Here is a 26106-nt window from a genome sequence, read left to right on the forward strand (position 1 = left end):
CGTTGAGTATTTCTCATTGCCATTTACAGTGTTATGGGCACAAGGACAAGACACTCTCTAAAGCATTCATGTGCCTCTGTAGGATCACACACACACACTGACCAATCAAATCCTACTTGCTGTCAGTCAAGCTTGGTGGTCCTCAAAAAGTGCCCTACTCCTCCAGCACACAGGATAGTAAATGATAGATTAAAGTTTAGGACCGTTTTAAATGTCTCAGCATTTGGAAGAAGGGAAAAATCTTCCAGGCGACAGGAACTTGTATCCATTGCCAGCAGGTAGTCGGATAGAACGAGCACCAGGGCTACTGCTTGTGGAAATAGTAGGTGATGGGGCCATTTTTCTGGGGTGGTGTCCATTGGAAGAGTTCTTGCTGCCCCTGTCTAGTGACTGCAGCCCCAGCTCCCGCAGCTCCAGGCTGTCCTGGGTATCATTTGGGGAGCAACGACGTGGGGAGAGGTTCAGAAGGCTCAGTACATCCCTACTAGCAGAAGCAAGGGGTCCAGAAGCGCTGTGAACGGCTCTGACGGGACCTAGATGTTGCTGTTGCTGGGCTGCTGCAGCATTAGCCCAAAAGGTCTTCAGATTGTGGATAGCTTGGACTTTTTCATCAATGACCCCTCTTCTTAGACGGTCCAAGTCTGGGGCATCAGCCGATGTAGAGCAGGCAGAGCCGGTAGACGAGTAGGACAGAGCAGGGGATGGAGCACTACCAGCCGGGGATTGGTGACCAGAACTGGGAGACACATTACTTGGGGAACGAGAAATGTGGCCACTGTATGGGGAGCTAGGGTACTTTAATTTGAACTGTGCATGGCTGTCCAGAGTGGGCGAAGGATGGCTGCCCTCCTTTGGGAGGGAAGACTCTGAGACTGCAGGACTATTGTAGCCAGAGCTTATCTTCTGCAGTGACGAGGAACGAGAGGGAGGTTTGGGTCTCGGGGAAGATTGAGCTCGGCCACTAGCACTGCTGTTAGGACGGCTGAATGCGCTAGTTTCAGAAGAGCGGAAGGCGCTGCTCCGAGCTGAGGTTCCTCCAGCTGTCCCCCCGTCCGCCCCAGCCCGCTGAAGACTACCCACAGCTCGTAGATGGCTCTGAGTCTCCTCCAGAATCTTCTGGGCCAGCTCCTGAGGATCCAGAGGGACAGTTTTTTCTTCCTGAGACTTGACAGTACTGTCCGTCTCGGTACTGGACTGATCAGATTCACCTGTATCTGAGCTGCTCACCTTACCCACCTTCTGGAATGGTGAGTTTGGACTGGGCACCAGGCATGTTTTGACAGGGGATGTGGGGGTGCTGACACTGCCCCTTGATGATACTGATACAGTGTAGCCTCTCCCTGCTCCTGTGTTGGACCCACCAACAACCCCCCTGCCTCCACGGTGGTGCCGCTGGCTGTGGCCTGGTGGCAGAGGCAGAGAGTCACAGTGACTTCCCAGTGGCTCGCTGCTGATGATGGAAAAACCCTCATATTCCTCCTCGTCCCCCCGGGCTCCTGCCACTGCAGCAGCTGCCCCATGAGGAGAGGAGCGACTACGGGGAACATGAGGGTGTTTGTGGACAGAGTAGTGTGCTGTGACCCCACCGCGTTGCCGATGACTGAGGAAATCACAATCTGACTTGGAAGCAAAGCTCATGGAGGAGGCTACGGAGCTGAGGCTATAAACAGAGATGGCATCTGATGCCTGATTGTCCAGGCAAGCATGAGAGAAGGGAAGAGTTGAGTACCCCATGGGCAGGGGGTTGGAGACAGACTGGGCTGAAGCTAGAGACTCAAGGGAAGATGAGCTGTCCAGGCTCAGACGCTTGGGCAGTTCTGTGGAGTCTGAAGAAAGAGAAGAACAGAAAAGAAAAAAATGTGACACCTGATGAAAACAACAGCATCACTAAAAATGTTGCATTCACATTCTGGATGATTCCAACGCACATTCCAGCAACTGAAAATATCAGAATGAACAAAAATGATGGACAATGAACATAAGCAAATAAGTATACTTACCAAACAGCGCCAGCAGAGACTGGAGAGCAAAGTGCAAGGTGCGGCGGTTGGCTAGCTTGCCAGTCTTCAGCACCACTTCTTCTTGGCCGACCTCACATAAGTCAAATCCTGCACACACACACAACAGTTGTAACTTCTAAATGTGAAAACGCGTCCACAGGTGGATCGACAGGTTTCTTAAGTAACAATTGACTCACCAAGAGCAGCCAGAAATTCATGGCATCCTGGCAGTCTCCATAGCTGCACACTAATGGACACCTGAATGGGCATGAGGGAGAAATCCTGTTCTTTCTCGCCTGTCTGGAGTTGGACTAGCACCTGGTGAAGCTGGAGAAGAAGAGGGAGAAGACAAATAGGGAAAAGAGGCAGTGGTTAGGAATGAGTACAAGAACACAATAAACTAGTGAATTCGACTGCAGATGTGATTAATGGTCAAAATTAAATTGTGTGATCAAACTATTTCTATTCTATCAAGAACTGAAATCTTCCAAGTGCAAAGGTATAGAGTCCCTTGCTCTCAATTAATATTTCCTTTTCATCTACTTAAGGTTGCTAACATAATGGCAACTACTTCTTGTGGAACTACTGTAAAAAGATTTTATGGAGTAGGTATGAAACTGTTTCTTGTTTGAGTCCTACGCTTGAGTACTCATGGCAACAGAACATCTGCATGGAAGCGGAGCTGAAAGAGTTTCAGCTTTGTGGGGGTTTACAGGTGCCCTGGGAGCACACTTGCCTGTTTTGTTTGGGGATTACTCGGCTTGGAACAGAGACACCTTTGTCAACTTCACGTAACTGTGCAGAGAGAAGAAACGTGCCTCTTCTCCTCACTTCACTCTTCACCACTATGAGAGGTTTGTTTTTACATCATAGCTTTCTCCCAACTACCACCCTGAAACATTCCTCTGACCTGTAATGACCCAGGGTTGTAAATCCTTAAATACTTGAAATCCCTAAGATCTGATGCAATGGAACTAGCAATGGAAAAGATTATGAGCAAAACAACACAGCGAGTGTTTGCTCAGCTACACTTTATGCATGTAAATGCTAAACAGCATGAAAACAACAAAACTGATCATTAAATTGCCATGCAGCTTCTACACATTAATGCGGTGTTTGAGAAAGTTTAGCAGGACAGAAGGTGGAAAGTGGAGGAACAGGGTAGAATGGGATGGAGTGCAGGTAGGTGAAGGCACACTTACCATTGCCACCATATTTTTAACAGCCTTCAGACCGCACGTTAGGGGGAGGGGAGAGAGAATAGGCTTTTAATTGCATGCACACAGGCCATTCACAAAGGGTACAAGGGTTCAAGTCAACAAGAAGGATAACAGCAACGGGTAACAGAAGTGTTTAATATACTATAGAGTTTGATGAAGCATAGATTAGGTTGAGCAGATTTCATGCTCTGCGCGTTGAGACCATTATTAGCAGTACGAGGCAAGAAAAACTGCTAATCACCAACTGCCCTGATAGTCTTTCACTGTAAGCATGTGATAGCCACATGTTACACGTAAACAGGGATAAACCTCTGCTGTGTAAGATTAATTCTCTGGTGTCACAAGCTTGGGTGCAAGAGAACAGGACTCAGATTGTAATTAAGACTTTGTACTTGAGGGGCTGCTAGTTAGGCTTCTATGCAGAATTTCAATTCAGACTAAGCTGTAGCTTGAGTTGCCAGTGCGTTAGCGTGTATCCAGTCCTGACGTAACTAAGTTATGCAATGATATATCCCTGATGTTCTCTTCTTGCTAGAACCTCATGGTACAAAGGCGTGTAAAGGTTTCAGAGAAAGCGAGAGGGACTGCCTTCTTAACACTAAATAATAGCAATGGTATTTGTCCTTTGAGCCATTACAAGTTTCTATCTGGTGCATTAGATTTAAAAATCCAGAAGCATTTGTTCAGAGCTGGGGGGGGGCCTACCCGGTTGATGAGCTGCTCTCCTGCTTCTGAAGCTGTGATGAGTTTGCACAAAGCCTGGAGAGCTGGCGGCGGCAGACCTGAGGGATGAGATCAAAGGAAGTTCCTTATTATTCATACACAAGGCACGTTCTTTATACCCCCAAACTAATGACTAAACAGGTGATGTATGGAGTGATATGAAACGTTACACAAACAGAACTGCCTATGTTGTATGTGGAAAACATAAACACATAAAATACACAACCACCAAATCAGTAAAACCCTGGTCAGGTTCTCAGTCTTATTTAACTCTTGGGTGCATACCCAGTAGTGATTGTAAAGTGGTGCTGCACTGCTGGAGCCTGTCTCCTGGATCAGCAGTAGGAAAGAAGACGGCAGCAGTGATACCGGTGCCTGCAGAGTCAAGACGGAAGCCCACAGCTGTCAACAGGGCCTGCCAACCAGGGACACCCCCCACCTTGTTCTCCACACTTTGCTGGGATGTATACATGGAGTTGCGCTGGCCGTTCTGTATCCTCTGAAGAGACTTCTCCACCTGCAAGGACCAGGAAAGTGCCACATCAGTATTTTTGTGTGTCCTCGGTTGTGACATTTTGTATAGTAAGTAAGTCCTTGTGTGTGTCCATGTCTCACCAGGTGAAGTAAAACTCTCAGAGCATCACGCGCTCGATCTGGATACTGCAGAATCTCTGCCAAAGCTTGGCCAATGAGGGAAGATGGGCTGTTAAGCTTGACATCATTGCCAATCAGCATGTATCCTGGACGGAAAAAAGTGCAATAAAAAAGAACTCCATTACAAGGTCATCCTTTTTTATTATGGGAATGTAGAATGAACACATAAGTGAATAATAATCTCTAACCTGCCCAGTTGGAGGGGTGCGAGTATTGCTTGCTGCTCTGGACAGTCTTCATGGCGTCTGCCAGTGCGGCACTAGCCTTGGTCCCATTAAGCAGCGCAGTGTAGAAGGCATGGACAAAAACTTTGGAGGCCGCGACAGGGACAGGCCACAAGGACACGAGAGCACACTGAGCCCCAGCAGCCAGGAAGGCCCTTGTCAATCCCACGACGCCGTCTGCTGTCACTTTGCTGCTGGACTCCTGGTACGACCTGCAGCCACAATGACCCACATGCGCATAATTGAATTAGGAAGCTATAAAATATTTTATAGCATAACATTTCAAGCATTATTTGCTTTTATTGCCTTTCTAGGCTATGCTATCCCATTCTCATCAGTTACACTACATTTTCTCTTTGTACTGGACTGTATATAATGCCTTTCGTGTCTGCAAATTAATCCTGAATCCACATCTACAGTGTGATAAATTTGATCCTAGTTTTAAAATAACCTAATTATGAACCTAATTATTACTTAATCTTACAACTTTGAAAAATAAAATATTGGAACCAAAATCAACATAGAGACCACTATTTAAATGTGTTCCCCTTAACCAGCCAACCTACCCCAGAACCACCAGCTTGACAGGCAACCTCAGGTCCAATATATCTGCAGCTGTGAGCAGGAACTCCTGGAGGGGCGGACTGTCACAGATGCTTTCCACGTCGCTGCTGTCATCCTGCATGTGGAGAGACTCTGGGATGGTGTAGCCGCTTCCGATGGAGCCCTTCCTACCTCGACCACTGCTGCCTCTCCTTCCCCCTGCGCCTCTCCCCACTGTTCCCACTCCCACACTAGCACTTGCCCCACCGGGCACACTCTCAGGGTTTGGGGTGAGCACCAGAGCGGCCAATTTCCAGGAAATGTGGGTGGCAAAGTGGGCACACTCGGCCTGTGTGAGGGCACTCATCACCCTTTCCTTTGTGGCAGCAGTGCCAGCCAGGGGTTGGCAGCCCAGCAGCTCAGCCACCATAAGAGCCTCCTCCTCTGCAGAGGGCATGGGTCCCCATAGCCAGCGGTCCATCACAGGTGAGGGCAGTCTAGGGTTCCCCACCACTGCTGCCATTGAGACACCACCACATGGAGCTGGTCCAGGGCGCCGGGAGTGAGTCTAGGAGCACAACAACAAAGATTACACTGTAGCTCTACAATCTAAGAACAGTAGTTCAGTAAAATGTCAAAGATGACTCCATAGTATCTTGAAAAAGTAGAATCTGTGGCAAAAAACAAGTACTTTAAAACAGAAGTATGGCAATATTTCAGTCATATAATTTTCAGTCATCTGAATGAGAAGCTCAACCTTTGCACTGGATCCAAGGCCATGGATGGAGGGAACAGCGATGAGGCTGAATCGCTCATATAGGTATTCATTAGAAGAGCTTCCTTTTAGCAGGGCGAAGGGGATGAGGTATAGTTCTCCCTCCAGCACCATCACCAGTTGTCTGTGTCTGCCAACAGGCCCACTGGAGTGCATCAAGCCCTGTCAGACAAAAGGATTAGTATGAAAATACACAAATACAGGACAACATTCAATTTGTGGTGCTTTTGACTTCTATTTATCACAATTGCATTCTCTTATTCTCATCTCTCTACAACACAACTACATCAACGGGCAGGCAGTGACCCACAGAGGTAGTACTCACCCCCTCCATAGGTGCGATGAGCAAATCATAAAGTGCCCGGAGTGGAGGCTTTCCAAGGTTGCTGGAGCGACGAGGCAGGGAAGAGTTACCATCTTTGGCAGGTGACATGGTGTTACTGAACAGGCTGGTCATACTCTGGCAACTCCTGCAACATAACACAAAATAATGCTGCTTTCATGCTGTTTTGTACTTCATACAAACTTACATTTATGCTGCAGACCCAAGACAGTTTTAGCCACATCAAGCAGTTATAGTAAGCGCCAAAACTATGTGTATCGACAACAATTCAACCTAAGAAACTATGGTTGCTTTTGTAACCTTAAGGCCAACAGAAGGTTTGTAATTGAAAATACTGTATAATAATTAAAGTCTCAATTAGAAAAAAAAAGTATAGCCTGTGCTAAGAGTATAAAATGTATCTTGTGTATCAAACTGTCCTTCAACATCAAACCATCCTGCTGCAATTAATGAGCTCTGCAGATGTGCTGGGAATGTGGCTGACGAGGTCCATGTCTAGCTTGCCGCATAGTGTTACATCAGATATGGCTCTAGCAAGATGCAAACACAGCCACTGTAGTTTCTGTGAGTTTGTGTGTGGTAAAAGTACAAAGCTGCTGCAGAAGAGAGTGACCCAACACTCTCAATCATGGAGGCCCATCCTTAGTTTTCTAACATGCTCAGTGTCAGATCTAAGGCTCACTGTGTTAGACGCAGATGAAGGCAGGCCATACTGGATCTCCACTGTGATGTGCTGTAATCGCTCTGTAAACGCACATATATAATTTCACATGACATGAGGCAATACCACTGAGAATGTCGATACGTAAAGGTCCACTAGATGGCAGTATTGCACTGTGGTAGTCTGGAGCTTACAGAAACATGAAGTAGTAGCGTTGAATGCGATAAGCTTGCCGGAATCACCATCGGAGGGGGATGAGTGAGGGGCTCATCCCATCTTTACAGGGACCTACTCTACATAAAATCAAAAGTCAGAGCTTCCAGTTGACGAAAGATGATATAGTGGGTGTCTTCAATGCACTGCCAATGACCAGAGTACTGGAGTACTGAAATAAGGTAACAGCCCTGTGTGTTTGAGGCATGTCTGCTGTGTGACAGCACCCTGCTCAGGCAGAGACACACAACATACTGAGAACTGTACTAATGGTGGCAGTGGGGTTAGAAGCCTTTGGTGCTGTAGGCACACAGGGCCGAGCTTTACGGCCACACTTGTCACTACTCTCCATCTGTTCCACCAGCCAGAGTTTCTTCCGGGCCCCAGCCAACAGACATCTATCCTGGCCTTCTGGTAGCCCCAGGCCACTGGCTTCCCTCCAGCCTCCCAACACTCTGTCTCTCTCCCAGGCCTTGGCATCAGCTTCCATGGGAAAGCAAACAATCGTTTGTTAGCCTGACAGGAAGAATGAGAGAGTAGGCCAGGGATAAGCCAAGTGAAGGTGAGTGTCAAGTGTAGGGGGAAACAGCGAAAAGAAAAGACTAAAAGCAGTGAGGCTGAAGGTGAAGACTGCATTCAGTGGCAGCAGTTGAAAGACACACTTTCAAGTGTGATCTGTGAGGTGATACAAAGGTAAACCAGTTAACCTCTATACCAGCTTTTTATACTGATCTCATTTCTAGCTGTGGTATAAATGATTGCTTCTGCTGCTACATCTCAGCTCTTTGGATGCAGGCGTCCTGTTCTACCAGTTTTTAACGACTTCTTTACTGATAAGTTCATCGAGAAGCTCAAACAATCTCATTATGCTATCACTGTGCATAAAAACGTATTCAATTACACACCGAGGGGATTAGACACGAGGAGACTTTCATTATCACCTTCTCATAGTAATCCTTCCAAGCTCCCTGGTGAAGATTACATCTCAGCGTTAAAATAGGGCAATCAATGATCATACCAAATGAAGATATCACACCAAGAAGCACAGACCTTTTAATGCGTATATTGTTCTTGTACCTACTTTGATTTAAATGTCATTCAATTAGAGTTTTTAGTATTTTTCTAATTTCTCTTAATTATGAGAAATAGCCCAGTCTTCACACCACTAATAGCCTAAATCTTAACATGTGAGGGAAAATGATCGGGGGAAGTGAAGTCAAAGAGAGACCTTGAAAAGCACATACATGTGCATTATCTGACATTAAACCCCAAGATGTATGACTTGAAATGACAATGAGGTTTTCTTCATTTTCTTTTGCTTTAACGTTGTAATAGACGATAGGCTCCTAAGCATGAGGAGCTTTAGAATTCAGAGTTTTTTGAGGCCCATAAGAATGAGCGGATTATTACCGGCAGCCCATTAAAGGGGCTTAATGAGCACCGAGACTCAATTAAAGCTGGAATTACCCTCCCATCAAAGAGCAGCTCAACTGTGGACGAGGACAGGGAAATATGACCCAGACACACGCATATGCACACACATGCACACGTTCTATTGGTATACATTACCAATCAGCCCCATGTAAATGATACTTTGGATAGTAGTATTAAATAATACTCTGAACGAGCCTCTGGCAGACTCACTGAAAAATCCACAGTGATAAATCTGAACAACAAACACAAACAGGGCAAACATTTTAAAACCACATCGGTGTCTGTGTCTGGTATGCACACACACACACACACAAGGCCCCATCAGAGTAGGCAGTTGATAAGGGCTTTAGCAGCTTGGCTCTACTCAGTCTATTTAATAAGGAGGATTCACATGCTGCCTCTGTGCTGGCCAAACAATGGAGAAAAGACTCCTTTCACAAATGAGCCACAATATCCGCGAATCTCCTTACCCAGGCAGATATTTTTAATCTTTTTTTTTTTTGTGGAAAAGTGGGTCTAAGTAGCGCTTGTTGATTAAGGCTATCTCTCAGTAAGAGTGCAGGAACATCCAGGTGATTTACACAAATCTCCTACCTGTTGAACAGGTTGTTTCTGGACACCATGCGCAGGAAGCCTGTTGGATCAGTGACTGAGTTAAGCTTGTTGTTGAGCTCCTCAAATTGTTGGTCCAACAAATCTCCTGCCTCGCTCTCTGTCTCACTGCTCGAACACCCTCTGAAAGAGAGAGAGAGAGAGAGAGAGAGAGAGAGAGATGGAGTGAGAGACATGAAATCAGCTACTGACAGCCTCCAAAATGTTGCCAAGAAAAAAGCACTTCAGCAAAGTAGACAATACGCAGACTTACATTGTTTCCCTGCGGATAAATCAACTACACACACCCCCGATCTTCCCCCGAAACACACACTGTTCAACCCACACACACTTGGCCTAATTTCCCAGGCTTGGTCCAACACCCTGATGGTAAGCAGAGTTAAATCCTTTCATTATAATGCTGGTGATGCTGATCCAGTCAGTGGGGAGTCAACCACCCCCACCCCACAATCACTACCTCGCCACCACTCTCCCACATCTCTCTCTTCATGCCTGAACCTCTCCTCTGATGCGCCCATATCATGTAACTCTTATGTCAGCTTCTTGCTCTTAAAGTAGTAGAGTGTGAACACCATGGGATCGCTCATCATCTTATGCTCCCACTACCACCACCACCACCACCATTTTTTTGGAAATCCTTGCAGTATGTGTCGCATTTGAGATTCATTCTCCTTGGGTGCACATACTAACAGACCTATGTGGACTGAAGAAATGATGGATGCAGAATATAAAGCCGTTTTAAAAGATGATAGTATATATAATCCAAAGGCTAATACTTAGATTTCTACTGCAACGAAGGCTGCATCCTCCCCTCTCTATATCATCCTTTGTTTCACACACATATGCTGTCCCTATTCTTCTCCATCACATTCATTTTCCCTCTCCACTCATTTCAGAGGGCTGCCTCCCTTTCTCTCCACTCTGGAGAATGAATGGGCTGGTAAGTGGTGCCATATTGTGCCCATCCAGGCGCAGTGGCGTGTGTGCAGCTTCCCATTGGAGTAGTAAATGAGCTGGTAATGGGGCAGGAGGGCCAGGCTGCTAGGGTGGTGGAGGATGGCACTGGGCGGACCAGCTGGGCACTATGGATCAAACACCAACTAGAGAAACGATGCTAACGTTAACCACGGTGGAGACCCACTAATGTCAATGGCCGATTTTAGCTGTCAATATATCTTGTCACATTTTCCATCTCCTCCTGCAGAGTCCCTCTGGCTACATCCCCTGTTGCTGTCTGGCCTTTAACCACCAGCCTCTGTTTTTCTGACTTTTACGCCATTGATTTTACCCCTGCATCTTCACCATTTTCCCATTCTTCCTTACACCATCAGTAAATCCCATTCTCTCTTCCTTTACTTGTCAGGTTCATTGTTTGTTAGGTGGGTTCAACAATCTGGCTATACAAAGAGCCATTATTCCGTCTCATTTATTCCCACTGGGGAGAGAGTGGAGTACTTTAGGAAGGTAGTGGAGGCCTGTCATCACAGGGTGCAATGGGGCAGAAGAGCACTCTTTTACACAGACACACACTTTCTGAATGATAAAATAACCCTTCTTCAACTACCTCTAGGGATAAAAGTGTTAATCTTTGTTTTTTTCATTTGGGCTACATTTTTGATGATATGTCATCAATGTGTTGTTTTTATTCTTCTTTTTAATGATTGGTTAACAAGGGCTTTCCAAAGAGCACTTGTTAATCAGACTGTGATTTGACCATAATGGAGGCAAGCATGGAGTAATAGGAAAAGACATGGGGCCTGTTAGAACTGAACACCAAAAAAGTACAAAAAAATTGAAAAGCTTGTTATAATAAGCTAACAAACACAAAAAATAATTGACATTTCATTGTGGCAGCTGTAGACTCATCTCACCTGCTGTAATAAGACTCCACTCCCAGAGCCTCACGGGCACTGGCAATGTGCTGCTCCAACGAGGAGCCGCAGATCACCCCACCGCTGCCTCCCTCCTGGAACTCTGACCCTCCTTCTGATACGCCCTCGCCCAGGTACACCTCATGAAACTTCAGGATGCCTGTGGAGAGAGAAGGGAGGGCAAACATGACTGGCCGCTTTCAGGCGCTCATGAAGTGAAAGTTTAATAACATAAAATAAATGGAACTATTCTCCATTCCTGTTTGTCTAATACGTTTGTATTACTCGTTCGCAATACGAAAGAATATTGGATCGTTTCAAGTGAAAGCTGTGAGTGAAGCCACGTGCAGTCGTGCATCTGTGGAGCAAAATGAATAAAACAAATAATGTTCAATAAAAGATAAGAGTAGGCTGCCTGTGCCATCTGCTGCCCGCCATGAGAGCTCAGCTGAGTTTCAAGCAGGAACATCAGAGGGGGGCGGGGAAGAGCACACTGGGAGATGGAGTACAGGCTGCTTGTGTGTGAGAGTCTGTGGGTGTGTCAGTGCTGGTTAACTGCATGTGCTTGCATGTATGTTTTGTATTAAATGCATTTGAATGGACAATATATGCATATCAGTGTTTATGTGTGTGAACATTCAGGTCTCTAAAATGTCACAGAATTTACACTACTGAAGTAATTAGGACCTTAGTAGCCCTTTAACTGACAGCAGACTCTTTAGAGCAGGCCATGTTTGTGTGCCAGCTGGATGCCAGGGAATGCCAGGAAGTGACAGACAGGCGATTAGTGAGCAAGTGGCTCCCTCTTAGCCTGGGGCAATATTCAGTGCTTTGAAGATCTCCACTGGTCCCTGTAGTGTTCCTCCCCTCCGTATGACTAGTGCTGGGGGGTCAAGTTCATCTGGTTGCCTGGGAGCTGGATTTGATCAAATGTTCGGGCTTGGTGGCATGGGACATGGGTCACGGCTCTCATTTCCTCTCTTTGCAGCAGAGAGCAGGAGAGAGCCAAAGAACAACTAACAGTACGGCAGCCACAGGAGTCGTACGGCATGCACTGCAGTTCACCCGCAGCTTTGCCTATTCTCTTTGTGAAACTGGAATTTCACGAGTCACATAAACAAGCTGCATCTTAATCCCTTTGCCTGTGGTGGTGTTGCTCAGTGTGTCAACAAAAGAGACAGAAACGGAGAAGTACACAAAGAAGTGCAAAAGTACAGCAACATCTCAAGAAAAACAAAAAGAATAGCAAAGACAGAAACAAAAAACAAAGGAGACAGGATGAAAAGAGTCAGAGAAATGATGACTTGGTGCAACAGTTAAGTGTTTTCCTGTTGTCGTGTGCCAAGATGTTGCCGATGTTGTTTGGCTGTGTCACTTTCAATTAGCATTGGTTCATTGGCAGATGCCTTCTGGGGTGTGAGGCGAAGCAGGGGGCAAATCCTAACAGCAGAGTGGCAGGTGGCACTGCCGCTTGGTGTTAAAGCTGGCCTTCTTAGCCCTGCAGCAGAAAACAAGCTACAGCCTCGAGACCTTTTATCCACTTTGATTTGAACAAGCAAGTGTGTGTGTTTATTTTTGTGTATGTTCTTTCACCTGTGTAGTTGTTACAGCTTTACACTATGTACAAGAAAGCTGCTTCAATACAGACAGAAAAGATCTGAGCTCTGAGATCTTTAGTATTCAGTGTTCATCAAGGAACTATTGTGTTCATTTTGCGTTTGACTATGTAGGATATGTATATATGCTGTGTGCAATATTTCACAGGAAATAGAACAACTTGAATGGAAAAATGTAATGTTTTGCATTAAATTGAAAATTGCAGAAGGTCTGTGGCTTACATGTGATAAACAAAGGACTGTGAGAAAAATAAGTAGGTTCAGGAGTTATTGGCCAAAGCACATATGGTCTCTGACAATGGAGACAATGTTTTAAGGCAGAAAACAATAACAAGAAGACAGACACAATGGGTTTCAGCACCCCATTAAAACATTTTTTGGGGGTTAATCTGAGCAGGCAGAGAGTCAGTCCTTACCTGCTCCTGGAGCCAGCAGCCAGCTGTACAGGTAACCAGCGGCCATGGAGAAATAAAGCACCAAGGCCCTCTGGCTGTTGACGGTGTCCAAGATGTGCTCCACTGTTACTGGGGTGTAGGGGTCTGACTCCTGCTGGCCTGTCTGCCTCTCCACCAAGAGGTCAGCAAAGGCTCGTGTGCGACCCCGCTCTGCCACTGCCAGAGCCTCATCATGGTGGCCTGCGGTAATCAGAGGTCAGTGCTGAATGCTAATGCTAAATGCTAAAACCTAAACAAATTGGAACCTGACAGCATGAAGTAGTGAGGATATGAGAAGTGTCTATGGGCATACCTAGGCTGACAAGGACCCTTTGGAGTGCCTGGTAGCAGGAGGTTTGCAGGTCAAACAGGGAGAGTTTGTAGTCTGTGCTGTGCTGGGCTTCATGGCGGATGGTCTCAAACAGTGCAGATGCTCGGTAGAGCTGAGGATAAACAACAACAGTCAGATACTTTCAAGTAAAACTATAACATCACGCGTGGCTTCGGGGGTGGTCCTATGTAACTCAATAGGTGAAGCATCACTTTTCTTTTCTTACAAGTTTGATTCCTACTGAGGTAACCCATGTTAAAGTGTAAGCAGTCAGGATACAGTAAGACACTTTGGATGAAAACGTCCACCAAATCATATGCACGTCTGATTAGACTTTTGAAGAAGGAGAATGATTGTGGCCACTAGATGGTAGCATCCCACCTCACTGGTCATCACCGATGAGACCTGCTGCTTCTCTCTTAACAGAGCAAAGTACTGTAATGTAGCCTGATGAATCACCGTCCAACACAAGTAAACCTCTCTTTAGCTCTTATTTGCCTGGACATGGGAAAGGGCAATCAGAAGCTAAACCATTACCTGGGCATCTTGGACAGACAGCGTCCGAGGAAATAAATGCTTGGCGAACTCAATAGGCCTGTCTGTGTTATTGGACCTTTCTATTCAGTGCCAGACATTGGAGAGGGAGACAGACAATGGAGAAGTGGGGCGGCAAGCAGTGTTGCACATTGGCCAAGTGGAGCTAGCCAGGAGTGCTGATTCATGGGAGCTTTTATTGATTTCCTATTTCTGCGCCTATGGCAACCCTGTAGGATGACTGGGGCTGCTATAGAGCCACTCTCCAGGAGTCCAGGGGCCAGCAGAGAGGGTAAAGCACTCTGCTCACACTGCTTGACCATAGTTCATACAAGACAAAGAGCTGCAGCGGAGAAAAGGTTGGTGTGGATGAAAAGGATTCCATCAGCACTGTGGGTTTGGTAAGAGAAAGAAAGAGGGAAAAGGCGTGTGCGTTTCGCGTGAGCACACATATATGCATACACTGTAGCTCGTCAGGCATATCCCAAGGTCATGAAAAGTGTGTCAGAGGGAGTGCAGAGGGAGAGTAGAGATCAGCAGAGAATCTGTGAGCTCTGGTGCATTAGTGCAAGGAGACGGAGCTGCTAGTCACGCTGATATTGCCGATAGGGCCATGGGTGGATTGCTGCAGTGCTAGTTGAATCTGTTAGGCTTGCAGACATCCCTTTAAGAGTGAAACTAATTTCTCACAGTGCCTTTCCTCTGGCCTGACCCCTCCTGGCACACATGAAAGGGAAACAATCCCAAATGTGCTGCGTCCGCAGTGACTCGCTTGGCTGTGGTGCAGGTAAAAATCTGCCACATTCTTCAGCTGCTATGCATTCAGATAGCACTCATGTTTTACCGTCACTGACACTAACATGGCTTTTATCTGACATGTTAAGTGAATGTCAATGTCACGCTGAATCGGTAACGTGAGCGGAGCTTGATACACACACACACACCTCAAATGATTTTTGTAATATAACGTCCCTGGGGAACTTTCATCCTCTGTGACAGATGATATCAGAGGGGGAAAAAAATCTACAATAGACCACTGATATTTAAGTAAACATGAATTTATTGATTCATGCTCTCCTTAGCTATGAATGTGAGCGCTTCTCAGAGGGAGCATGCGCTGCTCAAACAGCAGATAAAAATCAGGACACGTCAATCTGTGTGTCACGGTGAACACCGGGATCGCAGCAAGGGTGTTCAACTACAATCAGGCTTAAACATATAAAGAATAAGGAACATGAGGTCAAGTACTCATTCCACACCTATGGATGCTGTATGAATTTCAATACAAGCCAAAAGAAGTGGGTCAGGGTATTTACCAAGGTCATCTAACAGGCCAGCTCATGAATAACCATTTGATCTATGTTCTGAGGACAAGTGTCCAATTCACCCTGGGGGCTACAAGCTGACATAGGGGGAAAAACACCAAACATTGCTGTGGTGTATGTGGGCAAAGCACTGGATCTCTGTAAGTTGCAACAAGGACAACACAATGTTAAAATGCACTACTAAGGTCACAAGGTCAAGCGTTAAACTGGAAAGCAAACATGCAGCGGAAAATATGTTGCATTGGCTTGTTAGAATAATATTTAGCTTTAATTGAACACAAATTCCTCAATATGACTCATGAGCCTCTGCTCTAGTCACCACCTTGGTTCAGTCTTTCTTTCCCAACTCTTGTTACAGATAATTGCAAACAGACAAAGTTACTTTCTGAAAAGTACGATGCAGGACAGAAAAACAAAGCTATCTGGGTCACATAGATGTACGAAGTGTGCGCGTATCATAACAGAAATGTTTTGGACTAGATTTTGAAAATGAAAGCAGCTGAATAACATCCCTGCAGACACACGTGACAGCCACTGCTGTTGGCTGACTGTTCACAGACTTGTACGTGGATACACAAGCTAAGAAAAGCTTGAGCTGTGGTGTGTGGACAGACTGTAAAGAGAGATGTTAAGGGGATATTCCATGCTTGCCAGGTGGGCAGTGGGCTGAAGAGGACTGAGTGTGCGTGTGATGCAGAGGCTTCGTACTCCTGAGACCATGCACATAGATATGAAAAATCTTCAGTCATCTGTCGCCTGTCTGCTGATATGACAGCATTTACCAGCTCAACAGACTCCCCAGCATATTGCTAGCAGCCGTGTTCAAGCTCTATAGCCACCTCCTCTCCTCCTCTGAGCTCTTTCTTTCACCATAAGGGTATGGCTGAAAACGTAAATATATATATATATATATATATATAGACTCCATGTCTCATTTGTGATCTTTGCCGACCAACAGATGTGTGCTTATTAGAGGTCAGTTTTAACTACAAGAGAGTCCAGACGGAGGAGAGGAGAGGAGAACTGAGTCAAGGTGAGTCGAGGCCAGAAGAGGAAGGAACAGGAGATACTTTACCTGATGTTGGGCCTCCTCCAGATTCCCACTGGCCCACAGAGAGAGCCCCAGACGATGGCGGATCTTCGCCTCGTCCTCACGCCGAGCCAGCTGCTCTGCAAGCCGCAGGCCTGTCAGAAGTGGAGGAAACGGGAGCAGATGAGAGGGAGAGGAGAGTAAAAATTATTCAGAGCAGGCACACTCTTAGGTATCTTTCAGAGTAACAGATGTAAGCATAGCGTGGTACTGATGTTCTGACAGCGAACAGGTTTGGATATTTGGCCTCAGTTGTAAGATACTGCTCACAGTGGGACTAAAACAGACACACACACACACTTCTGCCATAGAGGGAGGCTGTTAGAGCACTAATCGGACTGCATAGTAATCAATGCTGAAGATCGACTGGCTGAGCAAACACAAACACGCGCTTAATGCTTGCGTGAAAGAAGCCACACAATATCATGAGGACTCCTACAAACACATTGATGAGCTAATAATAGACTGTATGCAAACTCACAGCGCAGTCTACTTTGTGATTTTGTGTTTGAGAGACTTTCAGAGCAGGCCAGGGGAGGTTTGAATGTGCGTGCGCATGTGTGTGTGTGTATCTAAGCGCGTATGTTCAGTAAGTGTGCCTGTGTCGCATCACCTGGCGAGAGCGCAGTTTGTTTTTCACTTCCAATCCCTCAAGCAGTGAGGCGTTTGTCACATCTTTGCATGTGTCCTCAGTCTGCCTGCCGAGTACTTGGTTCTGCCCAATTACTGAGATGAAAATGCCACTCCACAGAGGACAATGATGAAAAAAAAAAAACGTCAGCTGCTCGGCCACATATCACCCACGAGGTGTTAAATGCACAGCAAGCAGTCCGCAATTTGCAATAGGCTATTGCTCATGCACAGTCTCACTGAACACCGGTTCCGTATTTGTCTATTCTCTCCACTCGCTTGTGTGACGGAGGGGTCTAAACATGCTTTTGGTCAAAGAGAGGAGAAAATGGGCCAAGCCACCCTCGTCCGAGTCTGCTTTTCTCGGCATTCCTGGAAAAAACAGTCTGTGGCTGGACCAGATAAGCCAAGAACAGAGAGCGTGACCCGAAACAGCCAGCCTATTCCGCAAGACCCAGCACACCACGCAACCATAGACTTCATGGCTCCTCCATGGCCACGCTAGCCGGCAGCCTTTGAAGCCTGCAACAGTCTCTCCTCTCGCCTTATCTTTCCACACACCCTCCCTCTGTCTGCCTGCCTGCCCTCTTCCCCCATGCATCTGCTGTGTTCCTCTCTCCCTCTACCTCCCGTATTCATTTTCTCATCTCTGTGCCTGTGTCTCTGGCCCCCCTCTGCTCTCTCTACCTGTTTCATCTTGACTGTGGTAGTAGTGCTTGCGGGGACTCTGCAATGCTTAGGGCTCATTAGGCGCTGGAGCAAGAGAGAGGAAACAGATCTAAATTATCCTTTTCATTCTCTGACAGCCTCACCCCTCACTCATCTCAACTCCAGCTCAGAGCCTTTCATCTGCACGCACACACACATACACACACACACACACACACACACACACACAAAACCTTTCTTTCTCTGAGCTGCTCTGTGATAGTTCTTTATGATCAAGCCTGAATGTCAACCAACTCTATGTTTTCTTTATTCTCCAGTTGACAGTGAAATAATACACGTGAATTATGACTCATGCCGATCTCTGTCTTTCCCCTCCGCCCGCCTGCTATTCTCTTTCTTTCCCTCCATCCCTCCTTCTCTCCCTAACTCTCTCATTCCCTCTGTTCTCCCGCTCTGTATCATTCAGTGTCTGTCACTGTCACCGTGCGTGCCTTTGGTGCGCCCCGCAGGCACAGTCACGTAGCAGCGGCTGACATGAGGATGTGGCCGTGGCTGGCTGCACCCTGAAGAGCAACTAGAGAACACTTTAAAGGCTGCTTGACAGCTGGGTGAGAGATTCTCTGCAGCCCCTGAGGCCCACGCACCTCTGGCTTCAGACACAAGCTTTACGTGCAGACACCACATACACGTGCGCTGAAACGAGGGCACGAAATCTCATGCACTGCAGAACGGCAACGGTTGTGCCGCAAAACAAAATACCCCAGCACATGCGCACTCATGACACACGGCAACACAGAACCCCTTTGGTCATGGCCACATGTGGAAAAGAACAGTGTGTCATATACAGTAAGTGTACCATAAACAATTCTTGAAGGAAAAGATGTTTTCATGATACGAACTCTCACTGCTGTCTCTTCTCCACTATGAAGTTAACACCCAAACCTTCCAATTCTGTGTAAAAACATCTTGCACAGACCTCTGGAATATAGTCAAAATACTGATGATGATGGGGATTGTGATACCCACACCAAAATCATCCTACATAAACAAATGTCTACAATTATGCACGCTGGTACTTAAACAGTGTTGACATTTGTTAAGAACTAAACACTTGCTCAATAATTTATGAGATAATGAAAAGCTAGGAAAGCTAATTCGTTTTTTTCTGATTTTCAGATGTTAACCACTAATATACATGTTGAGATGAAAGATTATGTCTGTTCTGAGCCTAAAAAGTTGATAAAAATAGAGAAGTAAAATAGCCACAAAGATCTACAACAGTTGAAAACAAGTATATCAGTAGCTCACTATGCGACCAGTCAAACCCCTACTGACACTTTAACAGCAGCCAACATTCAAGATTTATAGCATAAAAATAGCAACTCGGAAAACTGTGAGGGGTCTACATATGATGATGAAAGGTCCAGACATTTCACACTGAGATACTTATCATCCAACTGCATTTAGTTTTATATGCCTCCTGACAAGCTGTTCAAAGGCCTACCAACTTGAAAATGTCTTATTAGAATTCCTGAGTCAGTTCTATCATAATGTTTAAAAAATAAAAAATGTATAACACTGAATAAAATCATATATGTTATAAAGTGCATAATTTATATGCTCTGTATATGAAGCTACAATGTTTGTCTAGTTTGTCTTACACATGATCAAAGCCCCTTTCTTACAGATAATACAGATTTCATACAATCTTATGCTTATACTATACTGGTGTGCTTTGTATAGTTATTGTTTATCATCCCACATATGTTTTGTTTTTCACATACAAAACATAATAATCTTGTCTGAAATCCATATGAAAGCAGCAATAAAGATGTAAGCTAAGATACAATAAATGGTCTGTTCATATACAAATGATAGAAATTCTACATTTTACAACAATTCTATTGGATTTCCTCCATAAGGGTTTTTAAACTGCATATTCCACTTCTGTTTTTGAATTTGAAATCTGCTGAAATCAATGTACCGCCTACTTTTTCAAGTACATTTCTACCTATTGTTATTCCATTAGTTGTTGTTCCATAAACGAAGCGTGGAGAAACTGTAATACCTCCATTAGTCGCTACAATGACGGCATTGATTTAATGACACTGTTGTGTTAATAGTTGAAAAGCGCATCTTGGTGTGAAATGCCTCTTTTGTTTCAGATTGAGACAGCGATGTGCAATGTCCTTTAATGTAAAATTACAGGAGGAGAAGTGTGAACACTTGAAGTGACAGAAAATATGTCTGCCTATCAGCAGTTAATTGGTATCTTTGTGCGTCTTCCACTGTAGCCCTATTATTTTGCATTACAGCACAGAATCAGAGAACCATCAGACACACACACACACATACATATATACATATAAATACACATGCGCTGATTTGGAGGTCACATGTTGTCAACAGTATCTGTACTAGTTTGGAGCTGCCTTTCTATCCCTCCTTCCAATTAATCTTTTTCAGTAAACAAAAACAAAAAAACAAGCAGTGCAGCATGAAGAATAAAAAAAAAACTAGCAGTAGGAGTAAAAAAAAAAAAAGAAAAACTGAAAGGAAAAAAACCTTGCCAACTTTTCGGTCTGGGTAGGTTGGCCAGAAATAATTGGCTGTCAAGAATAGTGAAGGCACTGTTCTTTTTCACAGCCAGACCGAGGAACAATACAAGGACAGTGAGGGGGACAACAGGAGGACAGGGTGGAGACAGAATGGCCTGTCGCCTTTGTTTCCATTAAAGCTCAACAAGCAGGCCTGCTGAGGGTGTATGGGTCATTGCAGGCCCGGCTAACTCTAATAAAGCGGACGAGGAAGAGGAGAGATAGAGGAGATGTATTCCTATTCCTTTGCATTCACTCCCTGCAGGTTGAAATATACAACTGTCCTCTTCCACACGCTGCAATTTCCTTGGATTCAAACAGAGTTTGGGTCGTAACACGGTGGGTGTGCCTGAGCATGAGGTCTGTCAATGGGCACGGGCGAGGCTGGTGGCGTGGACATTCAGCTCACATCCATGGATGCTTCCACTTATCACATCCTCTGTGACAAACGCTTCCCGCACTGTCACTGACATAATGAATTTTCTGAGGGGCCAAGCTGCAGGTTTTTATTTCACCATAATCTGTAGGGGACAATGAAGCGTGAGAGGCAGGCGTCTGTCAGCCACTGTGTGAAAAGATCCTTTGGCAGCTCACTGCAAAGAACCCTCTGAGAAAAGTAGATATAGAGGTGTGAAGAACAGCTAGCAGTAAACAGGAAAAATGCCTTGGCGTGCGTCCTGATAGGTTTGCGCTGACGTACACACACAAATGCTGGTATACCTTTACAGCACAGAAGCCAACACAGACGCATAATGCGCACACAAAATCCCCCTGTGCACTTATAACACATAAGCACAAAAGCCCAAACACACACACACACACACACACACACACACACACACACACACCCAGCCTAATAAAAATGTGGCAAAGGCTTAGCAACAAATAGGCTCTGAATTTCATATTCATGAATTCACAAACTCTAAGCCTATCAGCTCAGGCAACAAAGGCAATCCTCTCTCCTGTTCCCCCTGACTCACTCACCTTCCTGCAGGTACATGACAGCCTGTGAGTAGTTTTGCAGTGCGTGGTGTGTTCTCCCCAGGCTTCCATAGGCCAGCGTCTTGGCAGCCAAGTCATTAGTCTGAGCCGCCACGCTCAGGTGCTGTTCCTGGAACACGACTGCCCGCTCGTAGTTTCCAAGTGACTCGTATGTAAGGCCCAAGTTCCCGTACGCGCGGGCCTGGCGTGTGGGGCTGCTCGCTTCCTCTGCAATCTCCAGGTCACTTTGGTGGCACCGCAGGGCTGTCTCGTACTCTCCCATAGCTTGATATACGGCACCCAAACCGCAGCTGGCATCACCCTCCAGTAGTCTGTCCTGGGTGTCACGGGCAATGGCCAGCTGACGCTCTAGACAGGAGATAGCCTGCTCGTAATTGCCCAGCTGGCTGTGCAGTGCGCCCAGTTCACCGTAGGCCTGCGCCTTACCTCCACACTCCCCCAGCTCATGAGCCACTACTAACCGCTTCTCAAAACACACCAGCGACTGCTGTAGGTTTCCCATAGCCCTGCAGGAAAAGACAGAAATCCAATGAGCGTCAGAGCGAAGCAGATTAGGAGTGAGATATGTGAGATAACAAACCAACAAGACAACCCAAAAGAAAATCTGTCATTGGCATCTTCTGAACAAATACTGACGTCAAAATAAATCTATCTCTCTGTTTATTTCATATCTAGGGGAAACTATAATCTTGATTCATACTATTCTCTTGTAACAGAACACTACAAGAACGCAAAAAGGACGGCACATTGCATGAACACTTTCTTCTGCAAAGCACCAGATAATTTCAGTTTTGGTGTAAATAAAATATAGATTTAGAAGTCACACTGCCGATGTGGACAGACTAAAGTGTGTATGGAAGGCTTTATGAGAAATGGCTGAGTAGCAAATGGAAAGTTTAAATTTAGGCTGTGTTTGAAGGGTAACACTGTTTACCATCCGTTAATACGAGATGGGTCATCTGTCAAAGGATCCTCGCTTCCATCCTCTTGTGTATGTGCTGACAGAGTGGCATTCATCCCATCTCGGCATTTTATTCGCCTTCACAGCCTTCAAAGAGACTTTATTCACATTCTCAGACACACCAACAATTGCCGGATGCCGGTTCAAATGGAGCATTAAAAGAATAAAAGCCTTCAGCTTAATTAATGTTGTGTGATAATGTATGTGCTTGACTAAGAGCTGTTAGAAGACGAGAAGGGTTTGTGTCTGATGTCTATTATTCCCCTCTGAACTCATGCATGGCTAATACTGCTGTGGTGCCATGCTGATGACGCACAATAAGAAGAAATTCATCTCCGAAATGAGGATTTCAGCAAGCCTTTCGTGTTTTATTTTGCAGTGTAGTCTCCTAGGATGCTATCAGCTCTTTGACGCATAAGGAGAAATAGAAGGGAGAAGAGACACAAGATGTAAGAGGTTGCCTCGAAATAACTGTGCTTCCCTCCGTTTCAGACGCCTGTGTGCCAAAGCCTCTTTGCATACAGATAAGGCCAGGGCCACTAGGCTGCTGCTGAGACAGCTAGCACCAGGCTCACATCCAAGGTGTCTCTAAACTATGGTGGTCCTTGATAGTGAGCGCAAGGAGAAAAATTATATGCAAAGCAGGATTACTGTGATTACTAGTAATACCCAGTCAATACAATTATCTGCTACTGCAACAGCTAGGGGAAATTGATACTGGTGCATTATACAAAGACTGAAAAGTACCTTTCTAGCAAAGTGAAATAGTGAATTTGAAACATGTTGCCTTTCATTTAAAGCAGACTCACCTGTGTCCATTGCCTAAGCCTCTGTAGGCCTTCTCCTGGTCCTGCATGCGGTTGAGGCTCTGAGCCACTGACAGATACTGGTCATAGTACTTGATGGCTTCCTCAAAGTCTCCCAGAGCCTCATAGCAGTCTCCCAGGTTTCCATAAGCCCTGCCCCTGTCCATTACTGCCTCGTTGCCACTCAGCTGCTGTAAAGTGGCCAGCTGCTGCTCCAGGTAGCCAATAGCTTCCTCCATCACACCTACATTCATTTTAGTGATGCCCATATTTCCGTAAACCTGAGCCTCCACGACAGGATCCTTCAGCCTCCGACCTAGCTCCAACTGCTCTTCGTAGCTCTTGAAGGCCATGGCATACTTCCCCAGGGCCATGTAGACAGCTGCCAGGTGACCATGGGCTTTGCACTCTCCCGGCACATCTCCCAGCTCTTGATACACCTCCAGCTCCTGGGTGTGGTAGCCCAGAGCTTTGTCATATTTCTGCACAAGTCTGTAGGTGGCCCCGAGGGCGGCATAGGCACAGGCCTCCATCCTACGCTCCTTAACCTGAAACAAGACAGAATTTCCTAATATCAGCACAAGGGACGTGAGTGACTGCTATCAAAATGACATTCCACATGACATTTCCTATTTATATGATTAATTGTATCTAGTGTATGTTGTGAACATTCATTATGTGTGGCCATACCTGGTGAGCTAAGGCCAGTTGCTGCTCGTAAAACTGAATGGCTCCAGCCACATCTTTTTTACAGACAAATATGTCCCCAAGGTTCCCCAGAGCTCTGAAGCGAGCCTGTGCATTGTTAAGGGACTGGGCCAGTGACAGCAGGTATTTCTGACACTCCTCTGCCTTAGTGAAGTCTCCCAGGGCCTTAAATGCCAAACCGAGGTTACAGTATGCCTTGGCCTGACTCAGTTTGTCATGAAGGTCCTTAGCCAGAGCTAGGTCCTGCTCATAGTATTTGACGGCATCCTGGTAGTTGCCCAGACAGTAGTGAGCATAACCCAGATTGTGACAAACTTTCCCTTCGCTCTCCATGTCTTGGAGGTCAGGGGACAGGCGGAGGTACTGCTCATAGTAGGGCACGGCCTGAGGGAACTCTCCTCGAGAGCAGTGGAAGTTGCCGAGGTTGCCCAGAGCCCGCGCCTCACTCTGGACATCTCTGAGCTCACGAGCAATGTTGAGGTGGTTCTGGTAATGTTGAAGAGCGCGGTCATGTGCTCCCAGGGCTTGGTAAGCCACAGCCAGGTTTCCATGGGTGGAGGCCTGCGAGGCCCGGTCATTGACCTCCATTGAGATCTGCAGCTCCTGGCGGTGGTAGCGAACAGCCTGGTCAAAGGCTCCCAGGGCATTGTAGGCATTACCCATGTTACCATAGGCCCGGCCCTGAGCAGCATAGTCATTCAGCTCCTGAGCAATGGCCAGGTGTGTTTTGTGGAGTTTCAGTGCAGTCTCATAGTCCCCCTTCATCTGGTGGATGATGCCTGTGGAGAGAGGAGAGAGAGCACGAGGATGAAGTTAAAGACCCATTCAGGGGGAAATTGTAATTGAGTAAAATTCAAGTGCCTCGTCAGCTCTTCATGTACAAAACAAGTCATTTGGTTGTTAAAATATGCTCTCTGAGCCATCTGTTCTCTGCTTACACAACCGACTCCCACAGAATTATGGTCATTAAAATGTAGTGCAATCAAACAGAGTTATTATAACACCAAAATAGAATCTTTTGATTGTCTAAGCTGTCTTTGATGATTGTGTCTTATAGGGATTTTACCAAAATCAACAACTTTTCCACAGGGTTGGAAATGGTTACGAGAGAACAAGAAAGAAAGACGTATAAGTGGGGGAGAGTGTGAAGAGCTGATGGAAGGCTCAGCAAACAACTTTAGAAAAATGAGATAAGTGTGGAGAAACAATAAATAATGGAGAACCCGGTGCATTGAGCGTATTATCTCTGATAAAATACTATCCTCTGAAAAATAATAGCTTTACCCCACAGCCAGGCAGCCATCTGGCACCCACACACACACACACACACACACACACACACACACACACACAACATCCAAACAAAAGTGCACCCACATGCTCATACACACTGACAAATACACAGCAGAGAGTAAAGAGACATCACAGCATATCTACCGTATCTCTCCTCCTTCCCTCTGAGACTCACTACTAATCTCTGGGTCTCTCTTTTTGAATTGTCACCCAGTTTTCAGTGATAATAATTGCACTGATAATATTAAAGCTCACTGAGAGAGAAGACGGGATGGCTGCAGGCTGGCGGATGGAGACAGAGAAGCCAGCTGCAAGGCAAATAACTGAATCCAACATACAGCCTGGCCATCACTGCTTTGCTGCATCAGCATGGAGACTAATGGGCTACTAGGACGGGGGTACAGCCACTGATGGGACACCAGGGATGGAAACGGTTCTGGAGCCAGAGTGGGTGGGAACCAGGGAAGGAGAGGGGCTCTGTGGCTTGTGGTGAGTATGTGATGGTGCCGCCGGGATTAGTTACCGCCATGTGTGTTTTCCCATTTATTTCATCCGAAACCTGCCACATTATGGGCCTGAACACAGGCTACATAAACAGTGGGATTGAAACTAAACAGACGGCTCAAACAACTGCGGAGTTTATACGATAGATGTGGATGTGCATTCAGATGTTGGCTCAATTAAAAAGCAGCGCATTAGGCCAATGAGAATGGAAAAAGCTTTGGCGCCTCTACAGTATGAGCCACTGGGCTGCGTATTGGTTTGACACATTACCAGGTATGTATATTTATACATACATACATACTTTTGTAGCTTGGTGGACATGGGAGAAATTCA

The 26106-nt window shown here is 45.9% G+C and overlaps 1 protein-coding gene across 1 annotated transcript in view; it reads right to left on the minus strand.

Moving 5' to 3' along the window:
- Positions 1-216: 216 nt before the first annotated feature.
- The window catches only part of LOC139284293 (tetratricopeptide repeat protein 28-like), a 154636-nt gene continuing 128746 nt past the window's right edge, over positions 217-26106 (minus strand). Inside the window, exons 7-25 of the mRNA XM_070904515.1 lie at positions 23959-24755; positions 23272-23816; positions 21484-22007; positions 16589-16698; positions 13637-13766; positions 13306-13524; positions 11274-11433; positions 9385-9525; positions 6465-6609; positions 6122-6301; positions 5388-5932; positions 4786-5033; positions 4559-4683; positions 4229-4460; positions 3926-4002; positions 3203-3226; positions 2198-2327; positions 2001-2108; positions 217-1826 (exon numbers count right to left, since the gene is read on the minus strand). Coding sequence (XP_070760616.1) covers positions 217-1826; positions 2001-2108; positions 2198-2327; positions 3203-3226; positions 3926-4002; positions 4229-4460; positions 4559-4683; positions 4786-5033; positions 5388-5932; positions 6122-6301; positions 6465-6609; positions 9385-9525; positions 11274-11433; positions 13306-13524; positions 13637-13766; positions 16589-16698; positions 21484-22007; positions 23272-23816; positions 23959-24755 — 6050 coding nt within the window. The remainder of the gene's footprint in view (positions 1827-2000; positions 2109-2197; positions 2328-3202; positions 3227-3925; positions 4003-4228; positions 4461-4558; positions 4684-4785; positions 5034-5387; positions 5933-6121; positions 6302-6464; positions 6610-9384; positions 9526-11273; positions 11434-13305; positions 13525-13636; positions 13767-16588; positions 16699-21483; positions 22008-23271; positions 23817-23958; positions 24756-26106) is intronic.

The sequence above is a fragment of the Enoplosus armatus genome, chromosome 4 (genome assembly GCF_043641665.1).
Source record: "Enoplosus armatus isolate fEnoArm2 chromosome 4, fEnoArm2.hap1, whole genome shotgun sequence".
Classification (NCBI taxonomy): domain Eukaryota; kingdom Metazoa; phylum Chordata; class Actinopteri; order Centrarchiformes; family Enoplosidae; genus Enoplosus; species Enoplosus armatus.